We start from the raw sequence: 19,104 nt of genomic DNA, 5'->3' as shown, positions 1-19,104 counted from the left end.
TAATGCAAAAACTTTTTCTCGCTCCAGCCGCTGGCGCGCCGCCGCTCTTCCCGCTTGCCCTTCACCTCCCTCCTATTTCCCTCCCTCTTGCCGTTCTGTAGGATGAGGCGGGGTAGCTGGAAGCAAGAGAGGGGGTGCCGGGCTTATTGCACCCCCAGGACCCCCAGGATCCTCCCCCTCCCTGAACACGCTGCTGGTGGTGGGCAGTAAATCCCGGCATGGATCCTTGGATCGGCTGTCCACGAAGAGGCCCTGAACCAGTGCCAGAAATATATTGCAGGACGGGAAGGGGGCGACGAAAAAGTTCATTCCAGAAAGACGATGTTGGAGGTAGGGGCTTCGACTTTGATTGGTGCTGAAGGAGCACCACCCTGCGGTTTCTCGGCTGTCCTCACTCTTTGGATGGAACACGAAGGAGTTGGGACGGAGTTGGGGGATTTGTTGGAAACAGGATTGTGACAGCCTTGGGGTGGGGGCCCTGGGCGTAAGGTGAGGGTTCTATGGAGCATAAGAGGAACAGAGGCTGAGGCAATGGGTGCAGAGTGTGTGGACACAAGGTTACTAGGGAACCCTAGCACGGAGGCACTGCTCCCGAGGAACCCCGGTTCTCCTTGTTCTCGAAGTTCTGGAGACTGCGGCCACCTCCGCACCTCTTCGCTGTCCGCTCTCTTTCTGCTCTTCCAGGCTCTCTGCTCCCTCTGCTGGCCTTTTTGGCATATGACACCCCCCTGGAGTCTTGGAGGCAGAGGAAACTTGGGAAGCCAAAGGAATAGGGTTTACAGAGCCCCACCAAAGCCCAGTTAGGAGTCCAGGGAGGGGGTTGTATGAGCCCCCAAAACCGGACTGGCAGAGGCTGCTAGTGCAGAGCGGTAGTGTCTAATAGTGTCTCTTTGGATTTGTGTTGCCATGGTGATCAGATGCAGGGAAAGGGTCAGCTATTTCACTCTCTCTGACCTTTCTTTATGAGAAAGGGGCGAAAGCATGGTGGTGGTGGTGGTGGTGGGGGGGGAAGGTCCCTTTATTTTCTGTTACCCTACAGACAGACCTCCCACATCCTAACTCTGCTTCCAAGAACCACTTCCTTGGGGCTGGAGGGTTAGTAGGCTAACTGTTCCGTCTGAGGGTCAAGGGGAAAAGGGGAAACTAGGAAGTGATCTGAGGCCAGCGCATATAGATAGTAGCTGTGAGGTACAGATAGGAGTGTATTTGAGCTCCCTCCCCCATGTTTCTTTGACCCAGACACCAGTTATACCCAGAGAGTCAAGCATGACCAGAGGTCACTGAAGAAGAAGGGATCCTGTTCATGCTCCTGTCTCAGCCATGTGCCCCACCCTCCAGGGTAGTTCTTTTAGGGCACACTGCGTTCTCCTCCCCACACTGCTTTCTCCAGATCAGCGATTCTCAAATATTTGGTTTCGAGACCACTTTACACTCTTTAAGTTTATCAAGCTGTTGTTTATGTGGTTTGTATCAATTTACCATATTAGAAATTAAAACTGAAAAAAGTTTGTAACACAAGAATACACAAGCACACATCCCATTAACAATGTCAGAAAGATGATGTAATCGCATGTCACCAGCCTCTGGAAAACATTGAATGCTTTTGAGATAATGAAAATAAAAAGGCAAACATCTTAGTATTATTATGAAAATAGTTGTGACCCTGTGGACACCCCTGAAAGGGTCTCAGGAGCCTCCCAGGGGTCCCCAGACCACACCTTGAGAACCATGGCTCTGGACCATCACCCCAGCCCTTTATGACTCACACTGGTTGATTTTTCTTCTTCATTTTTATTAGGAAAGTATAAATGTTTGTCTCCCCAGTGAGTCCTGCCTCTCACTGGGAAAAGCCAAGGAACTTCTCAGGCTCAGCACTCTTCTCTCCTGACGCCCATTTCTGGGGCTCTGTTCAACACCTTCCTCAGGCCTTGCCCATCTCCTTCTTGACCCTCCCTTAAAGCACTTCCACAGTCCGACCCCTGGCCAGCCTCTTTCCCCTGCCCCGAGTCTGCTGGACCCTCAGTCTGCTTCTTTCTGCTCTCACTTGAGGACTTTCTCTTCTCAGGAGAGACTAAGTCATTTTCTCTGCCTGCTTCTCCCCTCCCTCCTTCCCTCCCTCCCTCCCTTGCCGCTGCTATTTTCTCATAGGGCAGGAAATCATGCTTTCTGGGTGGGTTCCTTCAGAGGACACACTTTCCCCAGCTCCCCACACATCAACCAGCCTGGAATAGACCAGCGTCTGGATACGAAAGTGTCCATTTGGGTCCCAGAGAGGTCAACTCAGTCATACTGCCAGGTGGCCCATTGGGTGGTGGTGCAGAACGGGAATCTGATGCCTCCAGCCACAGATGCCCTTTGCCTGGGAACCCCCAACTCGATACCTTTACTTCAACCCCCAGATCCTCTTGCTAGCTGCAGCCACAGGCCTCCACCACCATATCTGGCACATCTGCCTTGACCACATTACCATCGCGGTTCAGGTAGAGGAGAGAGAGAGGCCTCCGGGCAGTAGGGACACAGCAGGAGGTACCCAAGGGCCAAGGGTTGTTGGCCTTGAGGAGGCTGAAGACAGCAGAATGGAAGGAGGCAGCAATGCCCGGGCTGCCAGCCAGGTGGGAGGGGCACTGCCCACTGCAGTAATTCAGCTGGTACCCCTCAGGCTGCAGGATCCAGTCCCTCCATCCCAGATCCTGGAAGTCTACATAATGGTCTCGCCGACAACATAAGGGAGTCTCAGGTTCACAGGTGGGGGTCCTCCTCCTGACTCGGCCTGCTCCCTGCTCATTGGGACGGGTCTTAAGCTCCAGGAAGGGCCGCTGGTTTCCCTCTGTGTCCAGGAGGCGCTGAGCTTGTCCGGCAGCTGTGCTGTTGCCTTCTAGGGGACTGCAGTCCAGTTGGAGTCTCAGGACACGAGACTCCTCACCCCTCAAGCCACTAGAGGGCAGAGTCAGGGCATGCCAGCCAGGGCTTGGAATGTGGTGCTCCGCCAGGAAGGTGCCGGACCCTCTGTGCCTCCTCCTTGTGCCCCATCGAAAGATCTTCAAGTGAAGAGTGCCAGGAAGGGTGGGGAGTACATGAAGCCATAGGCGTGCGTGGGACAGCTGGTGGGACCGAGGAGTGGACAGGTGGAAGGTGAGCATGGAGCTGCAGGTTGAAGTGGAGGAGTCTGCCAGAAAGATGGAGAAAGGACTGAGGGACTGAGCAGAAACGGAGCTCTCCTCCGAGACTCCTGCAAGCCCTGCCCACTGCTCTCCCCAGCACTCACCTTTAGAAGAAACAGGGACTGTCTAGCATCGTCTGCACCCAGTCCCTGCCCCAACTTCTCCTCCTCCCCCCACGCCCTGCTCTGTCTGCCTTGTCTGCCAGCCTCCCTTTCTGCCTCCCTTTCCCTGTCTGCTTTCTGCCTCTCTCTCTCTCTCACCCACCTGTGGTGGTAGCAAAGCTGATGACCTCCTCCCCTTTCGTCGAAGCCACACTTCCCTGCTGTAGTCTCTGGAGAGCTCTGCTCAGTGCTGCCTGGGGTGGAGGGTTAGTTATCCTGGGACGACCGGTCAGGTGTAGCCCCTCCAGGATTTGCTGCTTGGCCAGCTCTAGGACCAGAGCTCTTTCTGCTTGGGGTGCCAGGGTGGGGCCGCCACAGGAGGGACACACAGACCTTGTCTCCTGTGCCCACGCCAGTGCCCACAGCAGCACCAGCCGGAGCTGGACACCAGGGAGCCCCATGTTCCTGGTGAGTGGCCCTGGGTCGAAACGGGAGCCTCGGATGGCAGTTGCTCCTGCGGTTGAGTCTGCACGGAGGCCAAAGCGGGCACAGCAGCGGCAGACAGCAGTGCCACACCTACCCTCAGCCAGGGGTAGAGCCACCTGTCTTCTGCTGCCTGGTAGAAAGTGGACGGTCTGATGGGTAGCTGTGTTTAGCACAGTCTGCCAATTTGACCCTCACAGCTCATGCCTGGCTACTGACTGGGGCCTCTTTAGAGCCTGCAGCCTGGGACTCCCTCACCTTGTGGTCAGCCGGCAGACCTACCTTCTGAGCACCAGATTGGCCAGCTCTGCTGCCCATCAAGCCCCTGCAGGGGGTGGATGTCCCCCCCCCTGGAGCTCAGGTTTCACCATCTGGCCCTGGTCACTGAGCTTGAGGTGGGGGTATGGGTGGGGGCAATGTGGACACGCATGATGCAAGAAAGAGGATGATTTCACATGGTCAGCCCTCAAGGTCTGGGGCTTGGGGGAGGGAACTCCATATAGCAAGGTGGGGAAGGGCAATTTCCCCGCATCCCTCAGCCTTTCCAGCTCGCTCTTTGGCCTCTGCTGCAGCAGTTGCTACGATGCAGCTGCGAGTTCCAGTGGTTATGTCCCTGGGGTCTCTGGGCTAGAAGGACAACTCCGGTTTCTATTTTTAGCAATGGGTCTGGTACAGGGGCAGGAGGTTGGCAGGTGGGGGCGGGGGAGCAGAGTCCCTTTGCCCAGGCCCAGGTGGCAGTGCCATGGGACACAGAAGTCACTCCCTGACCCTGCCTGTGCTGGCTGCCCAGAGTCCAGTTGGACTGGAGCACACGTGGACGAGGGCAGGGGCAGGGGGTTGGCATGTTACTGTGATGTCTGGGGAAACCCAGAGAGGTGGGGGCGGTGGGGTTGATGCAATCTTACAGCAGGGCAGAGTCCACCAAGGCTGGCAGAGGGCATGGGACTTGGGAGTCTCTGTACCCAGCTGCTGGTTCTCTTTCAGGGGACTGTGAGAGTTGCTTAAATGTGGGACATCCTAGAAGTGGTGCCAGGTCTCTGTTAATGGGGATGAGAAACGGATGGTTTAGGACTTGTAAGAGTAGAGCAAACAAAAAGTGCAGCAACCTTAGTTCAATCCCAGCCCTCCTTACCTCCCTCCCTCACTGACTATAAATGGAAGGGCCAGGCCCCTCCACCTTGAACCTATGAGGGAAGGCCTCATGCTAGCCTTTCTCCTTATGCCCCAGTTTCTTCAAGAAGAGGGAGGAAGTGAGTGTGATTTGGAAGTGTGCCCCCACTCCGTTTTGTTCATCTCCCCACTATTTAGCGGGGGTGTGGTGGGGGGCTGTCAAGAGAGCCTGCGAATCCTAACCCGGCAGCAGGGAGAGAGAGGTGGTGCTTCGGGGGCTGGGTGTCAGTACCCCCGATGTCCACCGTGTGGCAGTGCTGTGCTACTGACAGCCGCTGTCTCCGCTCTGACCGGTTTCCCAGAGAAGGGGCCACTAGGGGAGGGGAGAGATGCAGTGCTCCCTAACCTCTCACTCTGAGAACCCTGGCTCCCCAGCGGGGGACAGAGAAGCTGGTCCCTCTGCTCTCACATCTCGCCCCTGCCAGCCAGCAGAGAGTGCTGTTAGGAGCAGCGTCACTGCTGCCTTTGGTCTTGGACCTCATCACACGGGCAGGTGGCAGTGGAGCTTGGTGATGGGTGCGAGGTTCTTCCTAGAAACTCAAAGACACCCGTGGCGGGGAGCAGGGAGAAGGGACAAGGAGACTTTACAGACCCTCCTGTCCACCCTGCGTTTCGCCGCAGGGCCGGAAACATTCCAGCCCCTCTGTGCGGTGCTCTCCCCAGCTCCCTCTCTGTTGGTCCGGCTGGTGACAGCCCTCTACCCTCTGGGGTCCGGGCTATAGAAATGCAAGACAGGTTTTTGCCCACGATGGTGTTTCAGAGGGCTTACCTGTTGGTGCCAGGAGACAGAGTTCAGGGAAGCAGCAAGAAATAGCTGCGGAGTCTCTGGCCCCACCTCTGCCCTCTGCCAGGTGCCCCCAATTTCCAGCTCTTCCTATCCTCTTGCTGCTGTGCCTGGCTCGGCCCTACCTCCTCGCTGACACTTACGTCAGAACCCAGCTATAAATATGCTCTTAGCATCTTAGTCACTTTTCCCAAGAAGTGCTCCTGAGTTATAAATACTCCAGCCATCTGCCTCCCTGGCCCGCCCTACCACCAACCTGGTTGGGGCTGGGGGGTGGCGACAAGGCTGAGGGGTGGGTAAGGAAGTAGAAGAATCCTGAGTGATTATCTTGCCTAAATGAGAAAAGTCTGACAGTCTAGAGTTAGGGACTCAGGGGACTCTGGAAGAAAAGGTTTGAAAGACATACCCACTCCTTCTCCTTGTTATAGAGGGCAGAGCCACAGAAGAAAGGAAAGAACACTGATCCTGTGTTTATTTTAAAATTTGCCTCTTTTTTTTCATCATGGATTTTTTTGAATTAATCTTGATGTCTGAAAAATATTGAATTAAAATATTATTTATTTTTATTGATGAATTTTTTGGCCTCCCCTTAAATTTTGCCCCTAAAGTGAGTGCTTCACTCTACCTCACCTTAGCCTCGGCTCTGGGGACTGAAGTGGTGGGAGGGAGGGGAGTTCGGTGGGTGAAGGGAGAGGTACCAGAAGATTCCCTTAAATTCTCTCCTTAGATGGAGATCTCAAGTTAAAGGTGGAATAACCCCCACGAGGTTGCTCAGGAAGCCCCACAGCGCAGCCTGGCAGTCCCCCCGGAGGTCCCTTTCAGACTTTCTCCTCTAGGGTTCCTATTCCAGGGACCTCAGACCCTGGTAGAAGGGGGTTATACGCTGAGCAAACACAGACATCACGTAACCCAAAGGACACATGGGTTTTGCAAAATCTCGGCCTTGGGCTGCAGACAATATCGACCCATGGTGCAGGGCTGTCGAACCAAAGGGAGGAAATGGTGGGGGAAGAGGGCAAAGGTCTAGAGCAGTGATTTCCAACCTTTTTCATCTCATGGCACACACACTAATTACTAAAATTCTGCAGCACACCAAAAATATAGTTTTTGCTCATATGACAAAAAAGGTATACTTTTGACTGACTTACAGAAAAATAATAGTAATTACCTACCTTTTTTGCTCCAAAGTGACTTAAAAAAAAATTAGGGATCTAGCCCTGGCGGTGTGGCTCAATGGTTGAGCATCCAATGCACTGAGAGGTTGTCAGTTGGATTCCTGGTCAGGGCACATGCCCAGGTTGTGGCTCAGGTTGTGGGCTCGATCCTCAATAGGGGGCATGCAGGAGGCAGCAGATCGATGTTTCTCTCATGGATGTATCTCTTTCGCCCTCTCCCTTTCCTCTCTCTCTAAAAATCAATTAAAAAAATCAAATGTCTATACTTGTAAATAAGGATTTCTGGTACTAAGAGTTAATCAGACAACCTTAAATGGACACCGCAACCTTATTATGTGATGTGACCAATAAGCTGCAACTCTATTATATGATCTATATATTTATGGTTCAAGACAAGGCATTCACACAAGATGGCTATTGTTGTTGTCGTCAGGTATTGAATGTTTTTAAAATTCTTGCGGCATACCGGTTGAAAATGTCTGGTCTAGAGAGAACCCAGAAACCCAGTCGTAAAGCAAATGCCTCCCTCTTCTCACTCCAGGCCTTCCTTTTTTTCTCCCTGCCCTACTCTAGTGGCCCTTAGCCAGTTCCAGCTTCCACTCAGTACTCCTGGATGGAGGACTGAGAGTTGGTGAAAGCAAGGCAGCCATGTCTGAACCATTCCTCTGCCTCCCACCACCTGTATCCCCACAGGTTGTTGGCCTACTTTCTTATTGATCAGTGATCTGTGAGTACAGGGGGAAGAGAGGACCAGGTAAAACCCAGGTCTTTATTAGCCTTGAGACCAGCAAAGGTGGTTCCAAAAGGGTGCAGGGGGCCTAACAAAGGAAGGGAGGCAGCCTGGGGGAGGAAGGGCATGAAGTATGGAAAGGACACAATAGCTCAGCCCTGAGGAACCTGTGTGAGGAGAGAGCAGAAATGGACACAGCAGACAGGCTGTCTTCTGGCCTGTCAGTTGGGGTTCTGACAGGAGACAAAAGACCCACTCAGCTGTCTGTGTTTGCATCACCGAGAAGAGCTAATGAAGGACTTCTTTTTTAAAAAATATATTTTTATTGATTTCAGAAAGAGGAAGGGAGAGGGAGACAAACTTCAATGATGAGAATCATTGATCAGTTGTCTCCTGCACACCTCCTACCAGGAGTCAAACTCTGACCCCCTGGTTCATGGGTTGATACTTAACCACTGAGCAACACCAGCTGAGCATTGACTTCTTTACAGAGGTATGGGCAGGGTTAAGGGAACCAATGAGGGATATTGAAGCACCGAGGTGCTAGTAAGAGTGGAGAGCCATTATAAGCCTTTAGCATGGAAGCAGTGATATCAGAACCCAGGCAAAGCTGAAGCCATGGAAGAGAGGAGCCAGACAGGAGCTGTAGGGACATAGTCACAGCCACAGTCACACAGAACCACAGCACCTAGGCTGCGTGAATAAGAAATATTTGGACTTCTTTTTTTTTTTTTTTTTAATATATTTTATTGATTTTTTACAGAGAGGAAGGGAGAGGGATAGACAGATAGAGAGAGAAACATCGATCAGCTGCCTCCTGCACACTCCCCACTGGGGATGTGCCCCCAACCAAGGTACAGGCCCTTGACCGGAATCGAACCCGGGACCCTTGAGTCCGCAGGCTGACGCTCTATCCACTGAGCCAAACCGGTTAGGGCATATTTGGACTTCTTGCTTGTGTCTTCCCTTAGTTAAATTCAGCAGGAAGCAGGGGCCAAAGGAACTCAGGTGAGTCAGCCCCCAAGCCCATAGAGCATGGCAGAGAAGGATAAAGAATGGATGTAGGTGTGCCAAGAAAGCCTTAGGTGGGCTACCCGGGCAAGTAAGGAGGAAAGGGACTCAAGACACAAGAGAGAAATGAGCCTCATTTTGGAGAGTAATGATCTAATCTTTGGTGAAACCAAGGAGGGGACTCTCTGGAGATGCAGAAAATCAAGGGGAGGGGCTGGGTCAAATTATTTAGAGAGGGAGAGGCATTTAGTGGAAAGGGCAGGGAAGCATTGTGGATTATGGTGTAGATTAAGAGTAGGTTATGGGTGTCTGCCTGGGTTGCACTGCTTATGGTTGGAGGTGGATCAGAGCCTCTGGGCTGGCAGTTGAGCATGTGGGGCTTGCTTGATGGACTGTGCTCTTGGAGAGAGGCTGGTGGTTATGTATGTATGTATTTATTTTTTAAAGGTTGACTTTTTAAAAATTAAGTTTTTATTGATTTTAGAAAGAGGAAGGGAGAGGGATAGAGAGATAGAAAACCATAAGACAGAATCATTGATCAGCTGCCTCCTACCTGCCCCCTACTGGGGATCTAGCCTGCAACCAGGGCATGTGCCCTGATGGGGAATCGAATCATGGGTCAATGCTCAACCACTGAGCTACCCCAACCAGGCACAGTGACTCTCTTTAGGTGAAGATCTCCTCAAGTCCAAGTTGGGATAATTTCCATAGGTTGCTCAGGAAGAGGGATTGCACCTTCTGTACAGAGGCAGTAATGGAGTCAGTCCCTGTTCTCAAGGAAGGGCACCTCTGTGGGGGCATATTTGCCTACCCTACCTTGGGCTTCCATCCCACACATAGACTAACTGCACCCACAAGCCTCGACCACCATGTCAGGTATGTCAGTCTTAACAATGTTGCTGTCCCTGTCATAGTAGAGAAGAGAGAGGGGGCGCCGGACTGTGGGCACGCAACATGAGCCCCCTCCAGGTGTGCCTGTAGCTGCGTTGGCCTTGAGAAGATTGAGCACGGTGGTGTGAAAGGAGGCAGCAATGCCAGGCATGCCTGCTACATGCAGTGGGCACTGCCCTGTGCAGAAGTTCATTGCGTAGCCCTCAGGCTGGATGATCCAGTCATGCCAGCCAATCTCACGGAAGTCCACAAAAAACTCTTGTCGACAGCACATCCTGGACCCACTCTGGCAGTTGATGCCATGACGTCGAATCCGGTGCTTGCTCCCAACTCTCACCCGGGCTGCCACAAAAGGCCTCTGGGCAGCCCCACTCAGGATGACTGAGCTCTCGGCTACCTGGCCTTCAGGTACAAGCTCCAGGGTCAGGTGTCCCTGGCTGCAGGCAGCCTGAGCTTCAGGCCCCAGAAGGAGCTGGTGCCAGCCACTGGCATCTACCTTCAGCAGGTGCTGAGTGGCCAAAGTGAGGTTGGCTTCAGGTGAACCTAGCACAAGGACCCTCACCTTCAATGTCCTGGTGGTATTGGGAGGGAGCTGCACAAAGAACCTGAGGCTAGCCTCCTGGACCTCCATGCCACCAGCAGTTCTATCAGAGAAGAAGTGGAAGTCAAGACGAGTCTGGTTGATGTTGGAGAAGCCTGTGGACACAAGAAGCCCCAGTCATTGTGGTGTTCTGAGTGTCAATTCTTTTTTTTTTTTTCAGTGAGTGATGCTTTATTCATTTACATCATAATTATTAGTTGAATATTTATATGCTAGATTTTTGTTTTTATCTGAGTGTCAATTCTTACCAGCTACCTCTCTATTCTCTGCACGCTTGAACACTCTGCTCATTCGTGACCACATTGCTGACTACACTTTCCTTCTTAAAAGTCTTTTCTCTCTTGGCTTTCATTACACAACTCTCGTTTGATTCTTCCTTGATTTTCTTTGCTGGCTTTTCTTTCTCTGACCAGCACTTTAATGCAAGAGTTCTCCAAAGTTTGCCTTTTACACTGAGGAGAGCTCTTACCCACACTCATGGTCAGCCAAAACAACTTTTATTCTGGTGATTCTCAAATCCATTTTGCACCTCCAGACTGGACATATAGATTTGGGAATCACCAAGCTTCAGGACACATAAATGTCCTGCCAGCACATTAAAATCAATTTGTCCCAAATGGAAATCATTATTTTCTTTCTTGCTGATCTCTCTTTTTGTTCTTAGACTTGGTGGTGCCACTACCCTTCTTATCATCTCTGGAAACCCCGTGGCCACCTCCTTCATTCCCCTTATCCAGTCCCTCACCACAGTGGTTCTAATGTCTATGCATTTCTCCCTAACCCTATTACGATTGCCACTGTTCCCCTCTTCATCCCTCACCTGCCCCATTGAAACACTTTCCTTGGGTTTCTATTCCCTCCACTCCACTGAAATTACTCTTGTCAGGTTCACCAACACCTGTCATGTTGCCAAGTCCAATGGTTTCATCTCTTTATATTCATCTTACTTGACCTTTAAGCAGTGTTTGACATACTTAACCATTCCCTCCTTCTTGAAATAGTTTTTTTTTCCCCTGGCTTTTGTGATTCTGGCCACTCCATTTTGATCTTTTTTTGCTGACAACTCCTCTTTCTCTGCCTGACCTCTACATGTTGGAAGTCCTGAGCTCTCTTCTCCTTTCTCTTCTATATCTATACTCTCTCTCAGAATGGTCTTGTCAATTCCCATGGCTTTTAATTTCATCTGTATGCTGATGACTCCCAAATATATATCCCTGGACCTGATTTCTCCCCAAGCCCCAGGCTTGTATATCCCACTGCTGATCTGATAACCTACTTGGATAGCCAATGATATTTCAAACTTTTCATGTTCAAAGAAGAACTCTAGATTTATCTCCCCAAACCCATTCCTTCTCCAATCTCCTCCTTCCATATAAATGCATTGCTTAAGCCAAAACCTTGATTGCTCTCATCTCCTACTTTGAAATTATCTGCAAGAACTGTCAAATCTACCTCCAATTCATAATATAATTTCACTGATCTTGTCTCCTTTACTATACATTAGTTCAGTGATTTTCAACCTTTTTCATCTCATGGCACACAAACTAATTACTAAAATTCTGCGGCATACCAAAAATACATGTTTTTGCTAATCTGACAAAAAAAGGTATAATAATTTTGATTGATTTACAAAAAAAATAATAGTAATTACCTACCCTTTTTGCTCCAAAATGATTTTTTTAAAAAAAATCAGGTGTCTAGCCCTGGCAGGTGTGGCTCAGTTGGTTGAGCATACAATGCACTGAGAGGTTGTCAGTTGGATCCCTGGTCAGGGCACATGCCCAGGTTGTGGCTCAGGTTGTGGGCTCGATCCTCAATAGGGGGCATGCAGGAGGCAGCAGATCGATGTTTCTCTCATGGATGTATCTCTTTCGCCCTCTCCCTTCCTCTCTCTTTAATTCATGAAATTCATCATCTCAAAAACCTTATTAGTGAAGAAAGCCCAAACTCTTTTAGGAAGCGGTCATAAGCCCATTATGATTTGATCTAAGCTACCCTTTTTTTTCTTTATCAAGTAAAGAGTGCTTTATTGTGGGAATGCCACTGGCACTTTCATGGACATAAAAGGGCAGAAAATAAAGTTCAACTAAGCTTCATGTGAATTGGAATGTCAGGAATAAGACAGCTTTTGACACCTCTCAGAGCCATTATGATCTCTCTCACCTCTGTTTCCGTGTAAGTCTACTTCATTCTTTTCTCTCTGAAAATTTGGACTTTCTTCACTAATAAGGTTTTTGAGATCGTGAATTTCATGATCTAGCCAAGTTTTTGGCAAGTAACTCTGGTGTCAGTGTAAAATAAGAATTAAAGAAATAAAAGACCATTCATTCAACAAATTTTGGGTGCTGGCTATGTACTAAGTGAATCATATAATGGTGAACCATACAGGCACAATCTCTACCTTCATGGAGTTTATATTCTAGCTGGCTTGGATATACTTCTTCTGCCTCCTCATCAGCTTTCTCAACTCCCAAAATGGTGGCCCCAGGTCCTGAGTCTACAGAACCTTTTACTCACCTCTTCCTAGCTAAGTGAGCTGATCTTTCAGTGTCCCAATTCCAAAATCCTAGAAGAGTCTGATTGGCCTAACTAATCTTTTCTTGCTAGGTCACTGAGCACCTTACTGTTAGGATCTCTAAAGTCACTCCAGTTATGGCAGGCAGACATATGACCCACAGGGGTTGTGGTAGACTATTACATCGTTGGCTCCCAATGAACAACAGCTCCCAATATTCATAGCTTTGTGCAATTTCTTCCCATATTAATTCTTGTGTTGGCCATGTGATTTGATTTGGCCAACGAGACACAGGCAAGCATAGTGCAAGCAGAAGTTTATACACTGAGGCTTCATCTTTTTGGAAACCAGCAACTTGGCTTCAGAGAAACTTGGGAGAGACTACTGAATGATGAGAAGCCATGTGGAAAATCAGAGACCATCTTAGGTGTTCTAGCCCCATCTCAGCTCCTGCCTGAATGTGGTTACATGAGCAACTTCAGCTAGCCCATGTGGACCAGAACTGTCCAGATAAGCCCAGTCAAATCACAAAATTATGAAAAATATTGAATTTTTTCTTTGAGGCCTCTGTATTTGGGCTTCTTTGTTATATTAATGGATAACTGAAACAGAAACTAGTATCAGAAGTAGGGTGTTCCATAATAAAGACCTAAAACAGATAGCACTGGCTTTGGGATTGGGTGGCAGGCCGAGGTTGTAAGGGTGGCGAGGAGAGTGTTAGTGAAGGCAGTTAGAGCAGTGAGAAAATTGCTATTGGAAGCCAGAGAAAGGGGACACTGTATTATGTATTGGCTATCAGCTGTGATAACTTGGAAGCTAGAAATGATATCTAACAAAGTTGTGAATTTAGCTGAAGATATTTCCAGGCAGAATGCTGGAAGTGTCATTTGGCTTATTTTAGCTGCCTTATCGCAAGAACTGTTAAATTTTCAAGCAGAATTTCGATAGAATATTTCAAACAGGACTTGCTAGATTGAACAATAAAATATTTTTTCATTCCTTGTTTCTCTGTCTGGCAAAAAGTTCTTCAGATGAGATATGTTCTCAAGGCAAAAATCAAATCCAGGGCACTGCCAGTAAAACATGGCCTCGGTGTGAAGATAAAAACAAAGGGTCAGCCATAAGACCCTTAGCTGTGATCTCACATCTTTGTTAAGCTCTAAAACTTAAGATGATGTTCTGTAGACCCTCTCAACTGGACAAAAGGGTTTCTAAGAATCTTAAGAGTTGTGCCCCACAACACCCTGACTTGTAACACAAGTAGGGGTCTGTCTTGACAGAGTGGAGTGCCTTTTGTCTAATTGAGTAGACCATAATTTATTATTTAGAAGGCCCACGGAGTTTTAAAGATAATTTGAATAGTGAAAGCAGTACCAATTTGGACTAAAGGGACAGAGACAGTTCAAAGTGAAAAGAGGCCGGTGGGCCCCCAACTTCTCACGAGCTCAGGTCATTTCTTATTTGAAAAGAAAGACATCTCAGTGGGTGCTGAGAGAGTGGCTCTAGAAGCCGAGGAGAGCAGCGGTGTACTCTTCCTGAGAGGAGAGGAAAATCCTACAGGGAGCAGCAGAATCAGGCACTAACCAAGGGAATCCTGGAGTTGGGATGGACTGAGATATGTGCCTGGCTAAATATCAGAATTTGCATGGGTCAGTGACTGCTCTGTGCTTCCCCATCTCCCATTTTGAATAGGAGTATCTATTACGGATATCCTGTCTTGTCTCAGCATTGTATATTAGGTGTGTGGGAGGCAGTTAACTTGTAATTTTAGGTCACAAGCAGTGGTGTGCTGATAAATATTTAACAACTGGATTCTAGAGGGGGAAAAGTACCCTGATTTGTAGTATTTGCCAATTTCTGTGGTATAAATTCTCCCACCATGACTGATTTTCAACTATCAATGTGATGTCTCTGGATGCAAAGTTGGAAGATATTCACAATCAGCTCTCATGAGCCAGTATGAGCCAGTTCCAGGACACCACTGAAGGCCCCTACCCTAGTTTCCCCAGAGCCTCAAACTCTCTCTCTTCATACTTCCAGCAAGAACAATGTTCAGATCTTTATTTCAGATAACTTAAATGAATTGAAATGAAAACTTCAGGCTAAAATATTTAAATGTGAAAGGTGAAATCCAGGCATCAGTCATTCTCACCTTCAAACTTCATCTCCGATCAGGTCCCCTCTGGCCTGAACATTGTAATCATTATTGATTAGCAAATATGTGGAAAGTATACAGACTTTGAAGTCAGAGAGAATTGTGTTTGAATTCTGCCCCTTCCACGCTGTATGACCTTGGCCATGTAAATAATCTTCTTTGAATCTCAGTTTTTGCATTCATAAGATGGGAATTCTAAAGTCTACTTTATAGGGTGGTTGTGAGAGTTACACTAGGTGAGGCAGGTACACGGAATGCATGGCAACCATCATTATTATTGCAATGTGCCAGGAACTGGGCTAAGTGTCAGGGATGCAAAGGTGGAAAAAACCCAAATGAGCCAGGATCAGTGTCCAAGGGATTCATGGTTCATGGCCATCTGTCCACCTATTTTTCAACTCCAAATGCAATCTACTCCTTCAGACTTTTACCTGTTTCCCCCCTCCATTTAGGATGTTATTTACCATTCTCTACCCATTTGAAGTCAAACTTACTCTATAATGGCAGCCCATTTGCAATCTTCTGAAAGACCTCCCTGTCTCACCAGGTTCCAATGAGTTAATCCTGGCCCAGCAAACTCTTGCGCCCTCAGGCAGCATTTATTTCATTCTGCCTTATAATCTAACTAGAAGCCTGGTGCAAGAAAATTGTGCATTGGGGGGGGGGGGCCTGCAGCCCGACCTGCACCCTCTCACAATCCAAGACCCCTTGGGGGATGTCCACCTGCTGGCTTAGGCCCGATCCCCCTGGGAATCGGGCCTAAGCCAGCAGTCAGATATCCCTCTCACAGCCCGGGGCTCTCGAAGTCCGGGACACCTCGCTCCTTACCACCCACCTGCAGCCGAGGCAGGAGAGGCTCCTGCCACCACTGCTGCATTCGCTGCGCTCGCCAGCCTTGAGCCTGGCTTCTGGCTAAGTGGCGCTCCCCCTATGGGAGTGCACTGACCACCACGGGGCAGCTCCTGTGTGGGGCCGGGGTGGGAAGTGGAAGGTTGGCCAGCTAGGGAGGGACTGCAGGAGGGCTCCAGGGCGTGTCCAGCCCATCTTTCTCAGGCCCCATGGGGGCTGAATCCCAGCAGCAAGCTAAGCTACTGGTTGGAGCATCTGCCCCCTGGTGGTCAGTGCACGTCATAGTGAGCGGTTGAGCTGCCTTAGCATATCATTAGCATATTATGCTTTGATTGGTTGAATGGCCAACCAGATGACCAGACACTTAGCATATTAGGCTTTTATTATATAGGATTAACTTATTTCCAGCAGCAGCAGCAGCAGCAGCACCTGAACCCCTCATGGGCAGGAGCTAAGTCTTCTATTTCCTGTTCCCTCCCACCTTAGTCTTCTAAGCACATTACCTGTATTAGCTTATTTAATTATCTCAACTATCCTCCAGTTATCCCTATTTTACACATAAGAAAAATGACTATTGAGATCATGCAGTGCTGGTAAGAGAGGAGCGTTTCAAGGATTTGAGCCCAGGCCGTTTCTGCGGCTGGCCGGAGGCAGGAGAGGCTCCTGCCACCACTGCTGCATTCGCTGCGCTCGCCAGCCTTGAGCCTGGCTTCTGGCTAAGTGGCGCTCCCCCTATGGGAGTGCACTGACCACCACGGGGCAGCTCCTGTGTGGGGCCGGGGTGGGAAGTGGAAGGTTGGCCAGCTAGGGAGGGACTGCAGGAGGGCTCCAGGGCGTGTCCAGCCCATCTTTCTCAGGCCCCATGGGGGCTGAATCCCAGCAGCAAGCTAAGCTACTGGTTGGAGCATCTGCCCCCTGGTGGTCAGTGCACGTCATAGTGAGCGGTTGAGCTGCCTTAGCATATCATTAGCATATTATGCTTTGATTGGTTGAATGGCCAACCAGATGACCAGACACTTAGCATATTAGGCTTTTATTATATAGGATTAACTTATTTCCAGCAGCAGCAGCAGCAGCAGCACCTGAACCCCTCATGGGCAGGAGCTAAGTCTTCTATTTCCTGTTCCCTCCCACCTTAGTCTTCTAAGCACATTACCTGTATTAGCTTATTTAATTATCTCAACTATCCTCCAGTTATCCCTATTTTACACATAAGAAAAATGACTATTAACAACCCAGGTCACACAGTAATAAGTGTCTGAGCAAGGATTTGAGCCCAGGCTATTTGGCTCTAGAATTGTGTTCTTAATCATGAACAGAAGCACATTTTGAACTAGAATAAGGTCTCATCCATTACTGGGGACTCTAGACTATGGTCAAGCTGACCTGCAATGTGATTTGATTGTTTAACGCAACCAATGTTTATTGGGCATCTATTCTGCTTGGGAGAGGCAGGGTGGTAGTGCCCAAGGCCATGGATTCCAGAGCCATGACTGGCTTCACCACTTCCCAGTCATGTGAACTTTAGCAAGTTACTCAACCTCTATGTGCCTCAGTTTCATCACCTCTAAAATGGGGATGATAATAGTACTTGCCTCACTGAGCTGTTGTAAGGATCTTAAGGCATTAGTATATGTAAGAGGCTTAAAACACAGTAAACATTGTAAGTGTAAGTTATTTTTACTATATACTAGCCTCTGGTGATAACATGAGGAATAAATGACAGTTCCTGACCTCAGGGTTGATATTCTATTGGAAGACAGCCTTTATAGAAAACCTGAAAATAGACAATTTCACACAGAGAGTTCTGGTTCAAGGTAAGGGAGCATCTCACCCTTAGGTCAGGGAGGTTTTTTGAGAATGGGAGTGCCGGGTCTTGAAGTACAGACCAGGGGGAAGGGGCCAGGAATGGGAAGGGCCTTCATACCTAAGAAAGCGCTTGTAGGAAGCTCAGAGGACAGATAGATCACTTTGTGTTCTGTTTCTAGGGTACTATCTCCGAATTCTTGCTCTTTCTCTCCAGCTGTCCACTAAATTCTCCAACTCCTCTCCCCTCCATGGAAGTAACTCTCCTCTTCTATCCTCTATCCACCCTTCTATGTCCCATTTTGACCCTGTTCTGATGTGTGTAACTGAGGTATCAAGGCAAGAGGGCAGGGGTAGGGTGGAGAGGTATTATAGTCCTGGTGTTTTTATTTTGTCCTTTTACCCAAATGAGGCATCTGGGGGAGAGGAGATGAAGAAGTTGGATCCTGGGCCAGAGAAAAGACAGACACCCCAGCCTCCAGCCTCTAGCCTCTGGGTCCAGGCCCAGGAAGTGGATGGGCTCACACCACAGCCTGGGGAAGTTTGTGGGGTCTTTAGAGAGAGGAGCTAAAGGAGATGGGGGCAGGCAATTTTAAACAAAGTGAAATTTACCTACATCCCAGCTGCCCATTGGTCATGTCTAAATCACAAGAGAGAGACTGGGGGCTGAGCGGGGAGGGAAGGGGGCAGGGGTAGTGGGAATCCTGGATTAGGAGATTACAGGTCATGGGAAGAAAGAGTTGGGATGGTTTGGGGGAGGAAGTCAGGGATTAGGTTGGGGAGGACACTTTTCCTTTCCTTGAGAGGTCAGGTTTTGAGGAAGATCTACAGGTCAGTAACCCACCTGTCTCGGCAAAGCTGATGATCTCATATTCCTGTCCCCTGTCAGCCTCTGGAAGCGCCCCCTGTGGACGCCCATGTAGGCGCTGCAGCGCTATCCTCAGAGCGGCTCTGGACACTGGCCGGCTCAGCGTTGGGCGCTGGTTGAGGTGCAGCTTGTCCAAGATGCTTCTCTTGGCAAGGGGGAGAAGCAGCTCCCGCTGGCTCTGCAGGTCCAAGGCATGCTCCCCACATGCCAGGCATTGACGGTCAGCTCTGGTAGTGGCCACTGTGGCCAGAGCCAGGAATAGGGAGGCCAGGAACAATGAGGAGATCATTGTTGGGGGAGGCCCTCCTTGAGGGACACAGTGAGAGAAGGCCACAAACCCCGGGCTCAGGGTCTCAACAGCTGTGGTCTTGGTTCTGTCCTGGCCGCCAGAGGCTGGGAAAGGAGAATGTGTCCAGCTGGCATGACTCCTTGTTGCAGGGGATAGAGCAGCCAAACATCTGACTTGAGAGATGAAGCCAGTTACAGGTAGAACTTGGCAGAAGCTGCCAATGCATAATCAGTGAAAGCACAGAGTGGAGGATGTTAGTGGAGGTTGGTTTGTTTGGGGAAAGAAGTGTTCCTGGGCCAATGCTGGGAGACAGTGGGTTGCCCATGTGAGCTGCCAGGCCTAGGGCCAAAGGTTAGAGATGAAATTCCTCTTCAGATCAATGGCCTTGCTGGGAAGCCTGGTGGGGAAAGGGAGAGATTAGAGGTTCTAAGATAGAATATGAAAGGGTGACTTTCAAACAAGAGGGGGTTATTGGCAGGCATTTTAGGTCACTGTCCTGCAGGTAATTGAGGGTT

At 49.4% G+C, this 19,104-nt stretch overlaps 2 protein-coding genes across 2 annotated transcripts; both read right to left on the bottom strand.

Annotated features, from left to right (window-relative positions):
* Positions 1-1,449: 1,449 nt before the first annotated feature.
* On the bottom strand, positions 1,450-4,494 carry INHBE (inhibin, beta E). The gene is made up of 2 exons (XM_005879018.2): positions 3,426-4,494; positions 1,450-3,166 (listed from the first exon to the last, which is right to left on the bottom strand). The coding sequence occupies exons 1-2, from the start codon at positions 3,721-3,723 to the stop codon at positions 2,409-2,411; spliced, it is 1,056 nt and encodes a 351-aa protein (XP_005879080.1). The 5' UTR covers positions 3,724-4,494; the 3' UTR covers positions 1,450-2,408.
* Positions 4,495-9,195: 4,701 nt separating this feature from the next.
* On the bottom strand, positions 9,196-18,804 carry INHBC (inhibin, beta C). Its single transcript, XM_005879017.2, has 2 exons — positions 18,277-18,804; positions 9,196-10,202 (listed from the first exon to the last, which is right to left on the bottom strand). The coding sequence occupies exons 1-2, from the start codon at positions 18,587-18,589 to the stop codon at positions 9,457-9,459; spliced, it is 1,059 nt and encodes a 352-aa protein (XP_005879079.1). The 5' UTR covers positions 18,590-18,804; the 3' UTR covers positions 9,196-9,456.
* Between the last annotated feature and the right edge of the window lie 300 nt (positions 18,805-19,104).

This window comes from Myotis brandtii, unplaced genomic scaffold (genome assembly GCF_000412655.1).
Source record: "Myotis brandtii unplaced genomic scaffold, ASM41265v1 scaffold581, whole genome shotgun sequence".
Classification (NCBI taxonomy): domain Eukaryota; kingdom Metazoa; phylum Chordata; class Mammalia; order Chiroptera; family Vespertilionidae; genus Myotis; species Myotis brandtii.
This window is presented reverse-complemented; position numbering and strand designations above follow the sequence as displayed.